The following is a 15523-nucleotide window of genomic DNA, read 5'->3' on the forward strand; positions in this document are numbered from 1 at the left end:
ATTTCGGGTCGTCCGTGGCTAGCGGGGGCATTTATGAATTAGCCGAGCAAGCTAAAGGGTCGGAGAGCGAATTACAGCCAGCGGTGGCGCAAAACGGCCGTTGAAACTTCTTTTTACCTACATGCCACACGTTTCTGTGGGCGCTCGCCGTAAACGGACCTGGCAGCCTACGATGTTCAGAAGGAGCCACACAGGCGGACGATCTTAATCCAGGTAGGCCGGCCGTGTTGTTGCCATGGCGTTTCCGTTGGGCGCGCGCGGAGTGGAAGGCGCTGCCGTTAATTTACCTCACAGCGGTAACGGGAACGACCGGGGGGTTCGGTAGACTTTACACCGAGTTGTTGATTTTAGACGCAATAACGACACTCCTGGTCGAGTAACCCCTCAGAAATGCCGCTTTGTCTGCGTTTGGCCCTCGTTAGCGCCGAGCTAACTCCCCCGGTGTCGGGGCTACACCGAGCGGCAGTGGCGCACGTAGCCCGGCCGTGTGGGGACTGACGGCGGGCGTTCACACGCAGACGTGTCGGAGGAACCGACACACTCTCCCTGTTCACGTCTTGGAGACTTGAGGCTTTTAAACCTGCTAGGGCACCTTTCTGTATGTGGACAGTAGACAGACAGGCAGTCGGTCGGGGTTTTTTCGGGTTGTGGGGGTCACGGCCGGTGCCTGCTGGGTTTATTCTAGGGCAGAGCGGTCTGGAGACGTGACCGCCGTCGGTCTGTTATCGGACTGATTTGTCGAGCAGAGGCGAGAAAGTAACGGGGGGGGGGGGGGGGGGGGGTTGGTGCGATCACTCCGTGCGTGTGTCGTTCATGCATGATGCATCGATCCGTGTCTGCCGGAGAGCGAGTCGTGTCGCCGGGCTTGAGTTTCAGGTCGGTGCCCGAGGACGTTTGGCGCTCCCGTTTCGTTCATACACGACGGATCAGCGCAAAAGCCTGCGGCAGTGCCGCAAACACGAGGCACTGCGGTCTTCTGAGTGTTGGGGAGCAGGGATGTAACTTTGGGTGCGATCTGAACTCCGATTCAATGTGTTTACCTAAACGGATCGCGGGAATCCGTTTCAAATGCTCTTAACGTAGTTCTGTCTCCAATGCTTTTTTGCTGGAGAAGCTGCAGTCTATACACTTGGGTGAATTAGGGCCACCCCTCGACTGTCAGAGGTGTAGGTGTGTGTAGTGGTGGAGGAAAGCTACCGGACAGTGTAAACGGACACCGTTATTGTGGTCCTGCGTCACGAGCCTCTCACAAGCGCTCATTAAACCTGAAGCGCCACGTGTCTATAAACGGAGTCCTCTCATATCACGTTTGTACAGTCTTAGACCTTGTTGGTAGGTGTTGTGTTTCATTATTTAAAAAAATCTTTCCTGTATAGTTTTATCATTGGGGAGGGACCTACCCTCAGACTTAAACCACTAAGACATAAGCCAATGGCTTTCAGAGATGTATTGGGTGTAATTTTAAGGCTACTTTCAGCATTCTTTTGAAATGTTTCTTTACCTTATGTGCTGAACTCACCTTTCAGAGTGCTGGTACTCCAGTGACAGGCCCTTGTTGACCTTTTAATGTCGCTTTACAGGTTCACGGAATCCGCTAATCGCCAATCTACTCCTGCCACCAAGACGTTGCCCACTGGCCCCGCCCTCCAGAGATGGCTGATCCCCAGCAGGCCAATGCGCTACCAGAATGCCCCACAGAGGGCGGGGCCACAGCAGAGGAGCAAGACATGTCCCTGAGACCCGAGACCTCGCCCACCAGCTCCCCTACGTGCGAAGAGTCGGTCAGCGGGCGGAGCCCGGCCGAGCCCCAGCCCCCCGGCCTGCTCTCCATGCCCTGCTTACTGAAGGAGCTACGCAGAGACTCCTCCCCCGAACAGCACCTGGAAACGGTCCCCGCCTCCACCGCTGCTCAGCTCCGCCCGCAAGAAGACAGCGACTCCTCCATCTGTCTGCGCTCCCCGTCCTCCTCTGGCCACCTGGGCGACTCGGACACGCTCTCCTCGGCCGAGGAGGCGGCGGAACCCACCCCGGCCACGGCGGCGGGCGGGCGGAAGTCTTCGCGGCGCTCGCGCTCCGAGAGCGACGCCTCCGGGGCGGCCATGGCGGCCAAGAAGAACCGCTGCCAGGAGAAGCAGGTGAACGGGCGTGGCCGTGGGCGGGGCCCGCGCAGCCAGCGGCAGAAGGAGCGCATGCGCTTGCTGCGTCAGAAGCGGGAGGCGGCGGCGAGGCGCAAACCCGACCTGCTCCAGGACAGCAGCACCAGCGACAGCGACATCACCGCCCACTCCTCCTCCTCCTCCTCCTCTTCAGCCTCGTCCGACGAAGAGGGCGCCACGGTGAACTCGCACCCCCCAGGTAACGCTCGCGGGGACTTCGCCCAAACGCACGAACCTGCCACCACCTACGTTGCCAAAATGCCAATTAAGACGACCACTTTTGGACCAAATGGTGCTCGCTCAGTCCAACTTTACAGCCAACCTTCCATACTTGAACGTAAACGTTCTGTAGTTTATAGTAAACCTTTATTTCAGAGAGCAGGCTTTCACCCGGTGGCACTCAAAATACACATGGAACAGTCTCAGTAAAGAGCTCGGTGCATGTTGATGGAATGACTAAAATACACACTGACTGTCGAACCACTGCGTGCACACACACACACACACACACACCCTTTATTGGAGATTTACTCACACATGTATATATGTATACGTGTATATATGTACATGTGTGTGTATATATGTATGTATATATATAAAATATGTGTGTATATATAACACTCCTGTTGATGAGCACGTACATGGCCAAAGCCTGAAGTGTCTTGGTTGTTCTTGCAGACACACACACACACACACACACACACACACAAGGTACTTCTCAACACACACACCTTGTATGATGAGCCTTTCCTGTTGCTATTTTGGAGCATGCATTGTAACTGATGTTCTCACACTGGCAGTAGAGGAATATATTAGCCCTGAACACTACCTTTTGACTGGGACCCATTTTACCCACTTGTAAATCACTGATACAGTGCATTTATACAGATTTGGTTCGTATATCCAACACTTAAATAATTCAATATGTCTTGATGAAACAATGAAACGGTGTTTTCCAAATTAATGTTTAGATGGGAAGTATAATAAATAAAGCGAGCGGAATCGGGTCGCTGTACTAGGAGGTAAACAGCAAAAAAAGAAGTGCCATTCATTGTATTTTCGATCGTTCAGAATCATAATGAAAAGGCTGCTTCTGCTCAGGTGTTGTGCAAGATTCCCGCTGCACTCTGCGGTCCGTCACCCCCCCCTCCTGTTCCAGAACGCCTCATCCGTCTCGCCCGTTTGCGCCGCCCACGCCTCGCACGTAACGTTCCGGTCCCGCGTGCACGTGCGGAACGTCAAACCGCTCTGCCGTTCTTTTCCTCCCAGCCTTCGAGTGGAAATGTGATTTCCTGAAGGTGAGCTGACTGTCGGCTCCCAGCTCCGTGACGTGCGCTCCGTGATGGCCAAAGCATGTCTCACGTCTCTGGCGAAAGACACAAGACTCTGGCTTCACACGTGAGGTTTTTGTAGAAACGTTTAGTTTGCACACGGCCTTATATATATAATATATTATTTAATAGGAAATGTTTAGCTTTTCTTTCCCTGGCTCCACCTGAAAGTTTTTATTTCATTAATAAATATTGTGTGTGTGCCCCGGTCCTGAGCAGTAACCCCCCCACTTTGTCATCCTGTTAAGAAAAGACAGTCCAGTTATGACCATGCCCTTCAGGGTACTGAATGCATCGATGTCCTGAGATGGTTAATTTCCTCTGATCAAAAAAATTTTCACATGAATGCTGTGAATCATCAGAACACCCACAAGAGTGTCTGGACATTGTGATTTGTTGGAGTGCTCATTTGCATATTATATTTGCATATTATAGCCTTCTGCCTTCAGTATTGCAAAGAGCAGTATTGTGGCAACTATTACCAACTGTTGTATTGTTCCTTGTGCTGTGAGTAGTAAGGATACACAGTGGTCCTCACACTCAGAGCCTCTCATATAAGACAGTTCTTCTGAAGCTCTTATAGTATTTGAGTCAAATAGTTTAACTTTTCTCCAGCAGATGGCGCTGTAAGGTCTTTGAGTCTACTTCTCAGAAGCTTTGCTGAAGGTTTCCTCTTGATGATGTACACATCCATGGGTTCTCCAGACTCTGGGGGGAGGGGTGTTGGGGCAGTTGTTTCCCCTAATTCGCCCATCATAAATGCACCTTTCCTTCAGTTTAGTGTTAATGAGAAGATTTCTCTGTTGCAAATGAACCGAAAATGGACAGGAACCTGTCGTGGCTCAGAACACAGGTGTCAGAAGAACCACTGGCCCCGCCCCTCTGCCACAGCTGCTCCACGGTTAGCTGGGGGTGTTGTCAGGTGTGAACCCTGCACTATAATGGATCTCCAGGAATAGATTCAAGAATCTACAGGATTTACTAGTAATTTGTAATTTGATATTACTTTTGAGAGTTGTGTTTTGTGAGTTTGTGTCTGCCTTACAGACGTCTGATAGCAGACAGGAAGAAAACATTTTTTATTATTTATTCATTTGGGTTATTTCTTTTGTGGGAAGAATTTTTTTCCAACTTTTTTGTGACTTCTTATTGGGTAGGTTTGGTCATGAAGCATTTTGGTCTCAGGATTCATTTGCTTTCCTATAGGGCCTGACACGTGTTGGTTTGTTTCACTACGATACCCAGAATGCACTGCGAGGGCTGCATGATTCTTGTATAGCTCGTCAGCATGACCGCCGGCGTGCACGCCGAAACTCCGCCGTTGTCGCACACCGCGGATTTGTCCTTTATCGCCGCTTACCTGTGTGTCTGTCTTCTCGGCGCCTGCCGTCTGTCTTTAAGCTGGTCGCCGTGGAAACGAAGCCTCCAGAACCACAGCGCAGGGACTGCTCGATGGAGGCGTGGCTAGCGGCAGCCTGGGCGGAGTCTTGGAGGAAGCTTTGACACGATTCGCTACCATGCAGAGACAGACTGAGGAGAGATTCCGTGTGTGGATGGAGAGGTTGACCCGACTCCATTCTGACGACGACAATGACCAATCATCCAGCGAGAATCCGGAGGGGCGGAGTAACGTCAGTTCCTTCCTCCCTTCGTCTGAATCACAGGAAACACTGGCAGCCTATCAGATTGCCCGACTGAATGCCAACCCCCTCCCACATACACAAGCCAACGGCCTCAACGGTATCCTGGACTCACCTGACCCAAATTTGTTGAATGTGTAAAGGGAAGTGGGGCGTGGCTACTGAGGAGGTTCAGAGAAACTTGGATCACTCTCGAAAACCTTGTTGAAACACGTCCTTCACACTGATTTTCCCATTTCCCCATTCTCTTGCGACCTCAACCCCCAGCCCCTGTTAGTCCCCCTCCCTCCACATCTCCTTCTCCTTGTCTCTTTCTCACCACCCCCTTGTCTCTCTCTCTCTTTCTGTCTCCCTCCACACCTTATCTCCCTTCCTCCTCCTCCTTCCATCATCTCTCATCCGTACACCCCTCCGCTCCTCCAGGGTGCGCTCCTCGTAGCGTTTGTGCCTTGAGGAACCCTCCTCTGCTTCAGGGCCTGGTCCTACAAAATCAGATCAGATGCTACCAGTGCGCCATCTCCGCGCACAGCGAGACGCCTCCCGCCATGTTGGAGCTGAAAACCCTGTGCTTTTATGCTGGATGGACTTTTGTTTATTGTTTTTTGTTTTTCTTTTTTCATGTCTGACAGGTCAACCAAAGAACTATGAAATTGTGGTAGTGGTTTGATTTTAGTTAGGTTTAAGGTTAGTTTTTATTTTATTTAGGTTTAAGCTTTGTTTTTTTTATTATTCTTATTCTATTACAGCGCTTGCATGTAATGAAATGAAAATATAAGCAGCATGAATAGCAACACTGTGGTGTAATTACTAACATATCTGGCCAGTTAGATATCTACTAACATCCTCACTCTCACACAGGGTTGTTTATGATAACCACACATTGACGTTTTGAGTGCGTGTATGATACTGAAACGAATAAAGACACGCATGCAAACATGCTAAATAATTATATGCAAATCTGTTACTTTTCCCCACACACTCATACAAACAGAAGGGCCTTATGGAGAACGTTTACTGTTTACCCATTACACATAAGGAGGGTTTTTCATTCACTTGATTTTTGTCAGCAGGAATTTTGAATTTTTTTAACTTAATTTTGTCAGATGGAGAAAGAAGTGGATTATTTAAATGGCAGATGTGTTTAGGGTAATGAGGACAGTTTTTAATTTTATTTTATTTATTTTTTAATGAACGATGACAGCAAGTGTGTATGACGGTCTCTTCAGATGTGTGTTTGGCCTTCAGTGGACTGAGCTAACCCTAACACACCCTAACTCAAATCGGGTAGTGGTGAAACGCTGTGATTTGTAGCTCATGGCCGACTTTTCTGACATTTGCTTAAAATCTAATACACACCATGGCAGGGCTGAACAGAAACCGTTGAGGTTTTCATAGTTTTATGCTAATAAGGAACGCGCTTCCATAACGAACCTGTGGGAACTGAAAGTGTGAGTGAACCGTACGTATGAATGGTTTCTGTAATCCTTGTTTTTCCTGTTTTAGAACCCATTGTGTGTCTTGTTGAGTGCCTGATCAGAATTAAATACGGATGATGCCATAAATGTTGTTCTCGTGGTTTATGTTTGGGTGAACATTGGATGTGGCTCTCGGTACTGATTTGTATTAATCTCACACACCAAATAATGCTTTTATTGCTTAACTAGATGTATTGCATGTGTGTGAGATGGCATTTTAGGCTTTAAACAATTGCAAAGTTACTTCGTCAAGTTTTTGGGTTAAATATTTAGAAAGTTGGCCTTTAAAAAGGAAGCATTAAAGGAGTTGGATGGAGTTGGTAAAAAAAAAAAAAAAAAAGACATTTGCATATTTTTCCCTGTAGCCCCAGTGTAATACATCAGCCAAGACCCATTTGTTGTCTCAAACGTCCTCTGTTAACTTTTATACTGGAACAGTGCAGCTAATTTCAGTAGCAAGTATTGGACTCTTCTTCAGACGCGCCTCACAGATGTTTTGCACAAATGCATTTCCAAACCTTAACACACCAAATTCAGTCCTTAACCAGACTTCTGCAGATTTCATTGTATGTTGGAAATTGCTGTAATCTATAAAAACGAACAAAACCACACAGTGTTGCTGTTGTTTTATGGAGGCAGCCATCTTGGAAGCCATTTCTTAATTTAAAGACAAATTGTAACTGGAAACAGAAAAAAATACTTGGCATTCAATAAACCCCCTGGGCCTCAAGTTTCCTCATGAATTTTATATTTTTGGCAATTTCATCCCAATTTATCAGTTCCTGTTTCAGCACATACTCCACCACAGAAAGACCATTTGATTTTTGACATTCAACCATTGGATATAAATATTGGCTATAGTCCCACCAATGGTGTAACATCACAGAGCTTCATATTATACAGATGGACTAGATAAGGCAGCCAAATCTCTCCATCATTGTTCAGTTCATCTTTGGAACCACACTCTACAGCAATTTGACAATAGCATAATATTAAAGGGATTGTCTATTAAAACAAACTCTTACAGATAGTAAAGGTATTGAAACTTAACTGTAGAACACACAAAATCAGCCTTTGTGCAAATAATGGTCTTTTAGTCAGAAAATGAAGTCTTAATTTTTACATCAACTGATCAAAAGCAAAAATTTTACCATTGACTGGAAAGCAAAAACATTCATACCCAACCATATACTATTTCTAACATCTCTGGCAATATTCATTTTCTAGTGCTATTTCTGACAATATTCATATTAATTTCCCTCAAGCCAACAGACACCTTAATGTTACTGAAAACTACAGAAAAAAGTGAAAGATGGATGAACTTGGCCTTGTACTTAATTGGTACAATAACAATTCAAATGTCAATTTTATCCAAATTTCATTATTGTAGTTCAACCCACTGCCAAATGGATTAGTTATACTCAGTATATCATACAGCCTGTATGATGGTCCTTGATTAGAAATACAACAATCAGAATGTCATACGGTCCCAATGTTTACAATTTCTTAGTATGGCCATAAAGGACCATCTCTGCTTTTAGCAACACTGTAACTTCTACAATCCTGAAAGAATATTCAAAATGCAAAAGGTTACTTTCGCATGACATAAACACACACCTATATGTCATAATCATAATGTTTGTTGAGTTCTTGCCAGAGCACTAACTCAGCTCATACCACTTGCCGTTGTTCTTAAATTGTATGTCTGTCTATGGTTATTTGTGCTCCTTGGCAAACGTCTAACTTGCAAAACACTAGGTAATGATATTGACTCCTGTAGTTTAGTAGTAGTCTGATTCAATGGTGTCTTGAATTCTAGCCTATCCGTACTATTACCTAGGATGAATTCTGTGATCAGAAGCAAAGGACTTTGTAAGTCGCTCTGGATAAGAGCGTCTGCTAAATGCCGTAAATGTAAATAATCAAAGCCACAAACATAAGTCGTCAATGATCATGAACACTTGGAAATAAAAAAGACAAAATACACCATGACATAATGACTACTTTTATTACATTCGATAAACTCGATAGCCTTAAAAGTATACAATGTCTTAAATGTTTTGATTAAAATCTTTCACCAGCTCTAGACTCAATCTACAATGAGTCTCACTGATGGAAAAAATTATTAAAATTGGAAGCAGAATAAAATTACTCTCAAAATATATAAACTTCTCTTTTAAGGTGGAACAACAGTATCAGTGTCGGCAATAAAATAGGGAGAAGATCAGTAAAATGTGAAAAGACATCTCCCAACGATGAATTCTGGGAAATTCACCTGTATCATCTGGTTTTAACAGTACTATCCCAGTACGCCCATTCCTAAGCTCACTAGGTGGCGTGTCTTCAGTTAACCTCCCACCATAACTCACACGACTTTTACCTGTATATTTAGCCACAGTCAAAAAACACCAACCACATTATTATTTTATTTTTTTGGAAAAGTTTACATTTCCTAAACATTGCAGAATGGTTTCATATTTTATCGTGGAACATATCACTGGAAAAGGCAAGTGCATTATTAAAAAAATCAAATGCCAATCTTTTTTTGAGTACTTTTGAGTATTGCTTGTGAGGTAGTGCTGCATAAACACATGCATCCTTTGACACAAACCATGTAACACTCATATACCCAAATACCCTGACATAATCTCATATCTATGACACCATTTATAACTGTATTGTCTAACGTATTTTAACTAGGTATTGTGTGTGCATGCATGTGCGACTATCAGTGTTTCTTTGTCTTTGAACCCACCCCCCCCTCCCCCTATTTTTTCCCATCTGGTCTTTATATCACTCTGCCCGTTCTCTCTCTCCCCCCCCCTCCCCCTCCCTCCTTCGCTCTCTGAGTCAGTTAGCTCCTTATCCTGTTGAGTTGGGATGGTGCAGGTGGTGTGGGAGGAGTTTACTCAGTATGTAAGATAAAGAAAGAAACCTCAGTCAGAATGCGTCTGGCCTGGTCAGTCATGTCTGCAGTTAGACGCAGGAGTGTGAATTCGATTTTGTTCCACACCAGTCAAAAATCATCACGGTTCCTCATTTTCCTCATCGGTGATGTTAGTGTTAAAACCAAAGATACCAAACACATTTAAACTGAATCCAGCAAAAAAAGTAAGGTTTAATAATTTTTTTGTGTTTACATAGGCCATAGACACAAAACAATCACTTTCTCACTTACACACACACACAAATACACTCCCTGTTATATGTAAAAATATGTAAACTGTATATTTTAATAAAACCTATATTTTACTTAAACATATTAAAATTGGATGACAAAGTGAATGACTAGTTTAATGGAAAAACTGAATCTTGACTGGTAAGTGTGGCTATTGTTTTAAAGCTGTATAACATTCCCAGGCGCAGAAGTAGTTGGACATAAATTATTCAATTTGCGGAGCTCAACTCAAGGAGAATGGCTTGTAGTATATCGATTTGACTGTGTGTGTGTGTGTGTTACAGAGGGCCCTGCAGTGATTGGCCACTACGATGTCTCAGACACACACTCTGAACAGGAACAACAGCCACCTCGTGCATGCTCAGGTCAGTTGCCATGGTTACAGAACCGGTGCAGCACAGTAAACGAACTGACTCGAATGCGTGTCCTGAATGTATTTCCTGAACGTTTGTACTGAATGCGTGTCCTGAATGTATTTCCTGAACGTTTGTACTGAATGCGTGTCCTGAATGTATTTCCTGAACGTTTGTACTGAATGCGTGTCCTGAATGTATTTCCTGAACGTTTGTACTGAATGCGTGTCCTGAATGTATTTCCTGAACGTTTGTACTGAATGCGTGTCCTGAATGTTTGTACTGAATGCGTGTCCTAAATGTATTTCCTGAACGTTTGTACTGAATGCGTGTCCTAAATGTATTTCCTGAACGTTTGTACTGAATGCGTGTCCTAAATGTATTTCCTGAATGTTTGTACTGAACGCGTGTCCTGAGCGTTTTCTGAATCACGGTTCAGTGTCATACCAGTAATGGAGCAGTGGCCCTTGGGTTAGCTTTGAAGTGTCATTTCATGTTAACAGCAAGCATTCCACGTTACGTAAGGACATGTTTGTCCCTGCACTGTTGCCGTAGGTCCAGTAAAGGTGGAGCCTCCACAGGCAAGTCCGGCATCCTCTGACAGTGAGGTGGAGATTGTGGGCGTGCAAGAGAATGCCAGGTGAGCCATGCCCCCTTTCATCACATCCATTTATAAGTATAAATATATCAGTATATGGGGTAATATGAGTGTACCAATGTTCCAATATGGCCAAAGTTCTGAAGTTTGATGTTTGCTATATGACAATCTGTCAAAATTATGCAATTCACATCATTTGTTTTGTGTATGAAATATAATGTGTAAAAGTGTAAATATTCACTAAGGATTTTGCCACAGTTCCTTCTCATTGATCTCCTGCCATTTTCCTGCAGTGCTGTGTCTAGGTTTCCGAGGGGTGGAGTCATCCAATCTCTTTCTTCATGGAAGCAAAGAGCCCCACCTCCTTGGTCAGCAGTCTCCGCCCAGCCTGGCTGGGCCCCACCCCCTGAAGTGGTGGATCTGACACTGGATGAAGACAGACACAGATACATGCTGTGATCTTACATGCCCACACACCCATGCACCACACACACTGTGCACATACATATACCGTTGACCTGTCTTAAAACATTTCAAAGTCATTTCAAACTTTCTTGATTTGGTTACATCAGTAAAACTACTGAAAAGGTCCTTCGATAATTGTTCAGTAGTTTGTTAAATTGTTTATTTACCATAACACCCCCTCATCAACGCAACAACACGGTAGTAATATTGAAACGACGTTTCCTCTGCTGTTTTACGCACGTTTGGATCACCTGGCTCCGGTCCACACACCTGACTTCACATGTGGACCTCCTTACAAGAGCATAACTTCGACAAGTAGGTTTACTGCAGAAGAATCAGTGGTCCCGTTTGTGGAAGTAGAGGTGGCTTGAAATAAGCTGTTTCCTTCAGTTAATTCAGCCATACAAGAGAAGCAAGATTTCCTGCCTTGTTCTGTATCATATGGTGAGCTTATCCAATCAGATTTGCTGTACTCGGTCCCACCAAATGTCATAGCTGTACTCCTTACCCATGGATTTGTCAAGACTACTGTTAGTGCGACACCTAGTGGCCACTAATTGTCATAGCGCAGGGACACAAACAGCCACAGTATGTGTCATGTGTCCACTTTTCTTCTTTCATTTTGTTGGGGTTTTTTTTCCCTCCTTCTGATGGACAAACAAGTTAATTTTCCAGTGTTTTGAGTAGTTTGGCCACCGCACGCAGAACCATCTCACAGATAGCTGCCTCTAGTCTCAGGTGTGTCCTACTTGTTTGGATAATGCTTGTGTATGAACTTGCTGTAATACTGCTTTAAGACCCATCGGTGCAAAAACTCGGGTTTTACTCTAACCATAGCAATACCCCAACTGCTTTGTGTGTGTGTGTGTGTGTGAGAGAGAGACTGAGAGAGAGAAAATGTAAAGATTTGTGTGTGTGTGTATGAGTGAAAAAGATTGATAAATGTATTTTGTTTTTCTATGTGTGTAAACTGTAATGTTGCCGTAGGAGCAGAGCCTCTGAGTGAATGTGTGTGTGTGTGTGTCTCCATCACCTTTTGCCTTCAGGCAACCTCACGCTAATGTCTATTTTGCGTGGTCATGGAAATGGGCCTTTATGCCAATGGAACTTGTTATCTAAAAAAAAAATGAAAGAAAATTATTAGAATGAAAGTGTGAATATTTTAATCCAGAGTATGACGATATACGTAGTTATTTGTTGTCATGGATACTACTGGTGTTTAATATAAACATGAAGACTTTTCTATATGGTTTTCTTTGGCTGCATCATGCTTTTTCATAATACAGCATTAGCTGTGACTATTAATATTTAAAGTGTGTTTTTTTTTCCCTGATGTTGAACATGGATAATTTCTTTAAAGGGAAACGACGACATTTTAGCTCTTTGTTGTGGTTGCCGACAGATTTATGTAGGATTTTTTATTTTGTTTTTTTTTGGTTACCGAGTTTCGTTGGCATAATTACACATATAATCTGTGTGAAGATTATGTTGGCATAATCTTCACATATTCACATATTTTGTGACTGTGTTGGGAAAGGGGCTATCGGTCTGAAATGGGCACCTGAACCGGGTTCGTGTGCCCGCTGCTGGCGTAGGGTCTTACGAGGTCTCACATGGTCTCGCAGGGTCTTATGGGGTCTCACATGGTCTCGTAGGGTCTTACGGGGTCTCACATGGTCTCGCGGGGTCTCACACGGTCTCGCGGGGTCTTTCACATTTCGACACTGGAGGGTGTTGGGTGTTATACCAGTCATCTCCCCACAGTCTCTCCCTGCAGCTCAAAACTTGTGTCATCGGTGATGTGAGCTTAGTTAATTAATGCTATGTTTACACCGTGGCATTTCTGGAGGAGGGGTGGGTGGTGTGACTGGAGCACAAGCCCTGCAGATGGGTGTGACATCTGCTTTTGGGCCGAAATTCCATGTTCCTTCATAGGGACCAGCTTCTGTTGCATTCTTGATCTTTAAGCGATAGGTGCAGGATGAAACTGCTGTACTTGCTCTTGGACATGCACGGCCCCACCCATCTCTGTCTGATTGGACCTGTCCTCGTTAATTGACACGTTTGAGGCTACCCACTGTGTTCTGATTGGCTGGTGACAGAGGGGAAATAACCAATAATCGTTTGAAGTAGTTGAACGTTGGCCCGTGGGATTTGTGAAAGTCTGATTTTGCACCGCATCTTTCCTCACGAACTCCTTTAGAGTGTGTGTCTGAGACCTTTAGAGACGTTCTTAACAGTTGGAAAACAGAACGCAAGACGGCAATAGATCAAGCCAGGCTGCTTCTGCCTATCCAATATGTTAACAAATCAACTCTAATGGAAAGGCATAATCTGCCTCTAAATGTCACAAAAGGGCAGTGTCAACATGCTTACACTGTGGGAGTGTCGGAGTCCCATCTCCTGGGCAAGGACCATCACAGGCACGTAGAGCTGAGCGTGAACCTAGAAAAGACCTTGTTAAACAAACTGTTAATTAATGAATTTCTTAACCTCCAGAGTTAACTGGCGATGGAAGACCAGGACAAAATAAAATGAATAAATAAAACAGACATGTGAAAGCAGTTACAAAGAGAAATGTCTGACTCCAAATGATGTCTCTTTGGAATTTGAGCAGTTTGCATTGTGGAGAAAGGACTGTTTACACCTGCACTTCAGTTTTGAGGCTAAATGAACAAACTTGTATCCAGGCTTGTGGTCAGCTCTGGAGTCAAACCTTTATTAACATGAAAATGACTGAATGTCCTCAACATCACGGACACTCCCGAGGTCTTTGTGTGCACCCTGTTGGACCGTGACGGGCTGTGCTGCTCAAAGCCGGGTGTGTCCTCTCCATGTACACCTCGTCTACATTAAGGTTTTTTTTTCATTATTATAACGGACTTTACGAGCATGGATGCTTTTCTCAGTCTGTGATCATATGTAAACAACAGCAATAACGAGGCATGCATAAAATCTGTGATGGATTTCACCTTCATTTTATAAACCACACAAATAAAAGAATAACCCCCCTTATTTATTTATTTTTGACAGTATTTTAAATTAATGAAAATTAAGTGTTATTACTTCCTTTTTTGCTTCTGCAAGTCCTCTACTTCCTTTAAATGACGAGTATGTAGTATAAAATAAGACTATTTTAAGATAAATAAATAAACCTATTTAAAGAGTAGATGTGTCCGAGTTATTCCTTGGATTTATTTTTGTAAAGCAGCTGATTGACACCAAAGTGCGTGTCTCCAAAAAACAAAACCATAAGTTATGGGGTGTAGTTATGCACAAATCTCCATGTCCATGTTTGCACACAGCATTCCCAAGTATCCACCTTCGTGGGAAAGTAGCTCATGACCTCTGACCTTTGGGCACTTGGGGGGATGGGTGTTAGGGCCAGGCAGCTGCCACGATAGATCTGTTCAGTCCTTGGGACAAAAAACTTAAAAGTTCCCTGCTTTCTCTCTCTCACACACACACACACACACACATTTCAGCTGTATGCTAATAAGTGTGTGTGCATGTGCAATCTGTTGCACTGATGGAACAAGTAATTATTGATATGAGAGTGATAATTTCTGGCAAAATAGTAAATATTTTAAATATTTTCCTCACGTTTGTGACTTGTCACATCTGTGTTTTATGTTCCTCGTGGAAAAATTTTGGATATCACACAATCAATAATGCTTAGCCTGTAATAAGACCATTAGTGATATAATAATAATATAATAACCCTTAGCCTGTAATAGGACCATTAGTGAGGTCTCCAGGAAGAATTTTAATTTATTTTTTGGTGTAAAAATGTTATGTTTGACTAATTGGCATGGCAGCTCAGTGGTCAATCTCGATTTGCCCATACACCTGCCTACCTGTAATTAATTCAGTATGTTACAGTAGTGATACTAATCTACATAATAAGCAGTATTGGTCACTGTCTAAGGAATATCAATGTGTATAAGACTGAAATATTGCCAACTGCTGTCATTAAGAAATGCTTGGCAAAATGACCAAGGAAAGATCAGTATAATCGGAGTCTTTAAAGTCACTGGAAAAAAGAAATCTGATATCATCGGTGAACTGAAATCAACGACCCCCTCCCCCCTCCTCCCGAAGAACAGCTGTCAGTTCTAGACTGAAGAGACCTCTGTCTGACTCCCTTTCTAAGACTTCTCTTTCTTTATTTAACCTGAATGTCTACCTACATTGATCTATAGTACGTCACCCACTTCATTTCAATAAAGTATGTCTGGTGCGGAAATAGTTTGTGCGAAATTAGTGGCAGGTTTGAAAAGACTTTGGTTAGAGATTAAGCTGCGTTTGGACACGTAAAATAAGATTT

The 15523-nt window shown here is 43.8% G+C and overlaps 1 protein-coding gene across 3 annotated transcripts; it reads left to right on the top strand.

Annotated features, from left to right (window-relative positions):
* The first annotated feature begins 13 nt into the window (after positions 1 to 13).
* Positions 14 to 14365, top strand: ark2n (arkadia (rnf111) N-terminal like PKA signaling regulator 2n). 3 transcript variants are annotated; one of them, XM_076980317.1, is made up of 5 exons: positions 18 to 213; positions 1581 to 2355; positions 10065 to 10145; positions 10689 to 10773; positions 11025 to 14365. In XM_076980317.1, the coding sequence occupies exons 2-5, from the start codon at positions 1653 to 1655 to the stop codon at positions 11188 to 11190; spliced, it is 1035 nt and encodes a 344-aa protein (XP_076836432.1). In that variant the 5' UTR covers positions 18 to 213; positions 1581 to 1652; the 3' UTR covers positions 11191 to 14365. The 3 variants fall into 3 exon arrangements, with proteins under 3 accessions (XP_076836430.1, XP_076836432.1, XP_076836431.1); XM_076980315.1 differs by lacking the exons at positions 10065 to 10145; positions 10689 to 10773; positions 11025 to 14365 and adding an exon at positions 4889 to 9322 and having other exon boundaries at positions 14 to 213; XM_076980316.1 differs by lacking the exons at positions 18 to 213; positions 10065 to 10145; positions 10689 to 10773; positions 11025 to 14365 and adding exons at positions 800 to 1332; positions 4889 to 9324.
* The last annotated feature ends 1158 nt before the right edge of the window (positions 14366 to 15523 follow it).

The sequence above is a fragment of the Brachyhypopomus gauderio genome, chromosome 18 (genome assembly GCF_052324685.1).
Source record: "Brachyhypopomus gauderio isolate BG-103 chromosome 18, BGAUD_0.2, whole genome shotgun sequence".
NCBI classification, from domain to species: domain Eukaryota; kingdom Metazoa; phylum Chordata; class Actinopteri; order Gymnotiformes; family Hypopomidae; genus Brachyhypopomus; species Brachyhypopomus gauderio.

Excerpts from the sequence above, each read along its gene's own strand:
- ark2n (XM_076980315.1), top strand. The coding sequence starts at position 1,653 with ATGGCTGATCCCCAGCAGGCCAATGCGCTACCAGAATGCCCCACAGAG. Across the intron at positions 2,356-4,888 it reads GGTGAACTCGCACCCCCCAG|CTGGTCGCCGTGGAAACGAA; the intron begins GTAACGCTCGCG and ends TCTGTCTTTAAG.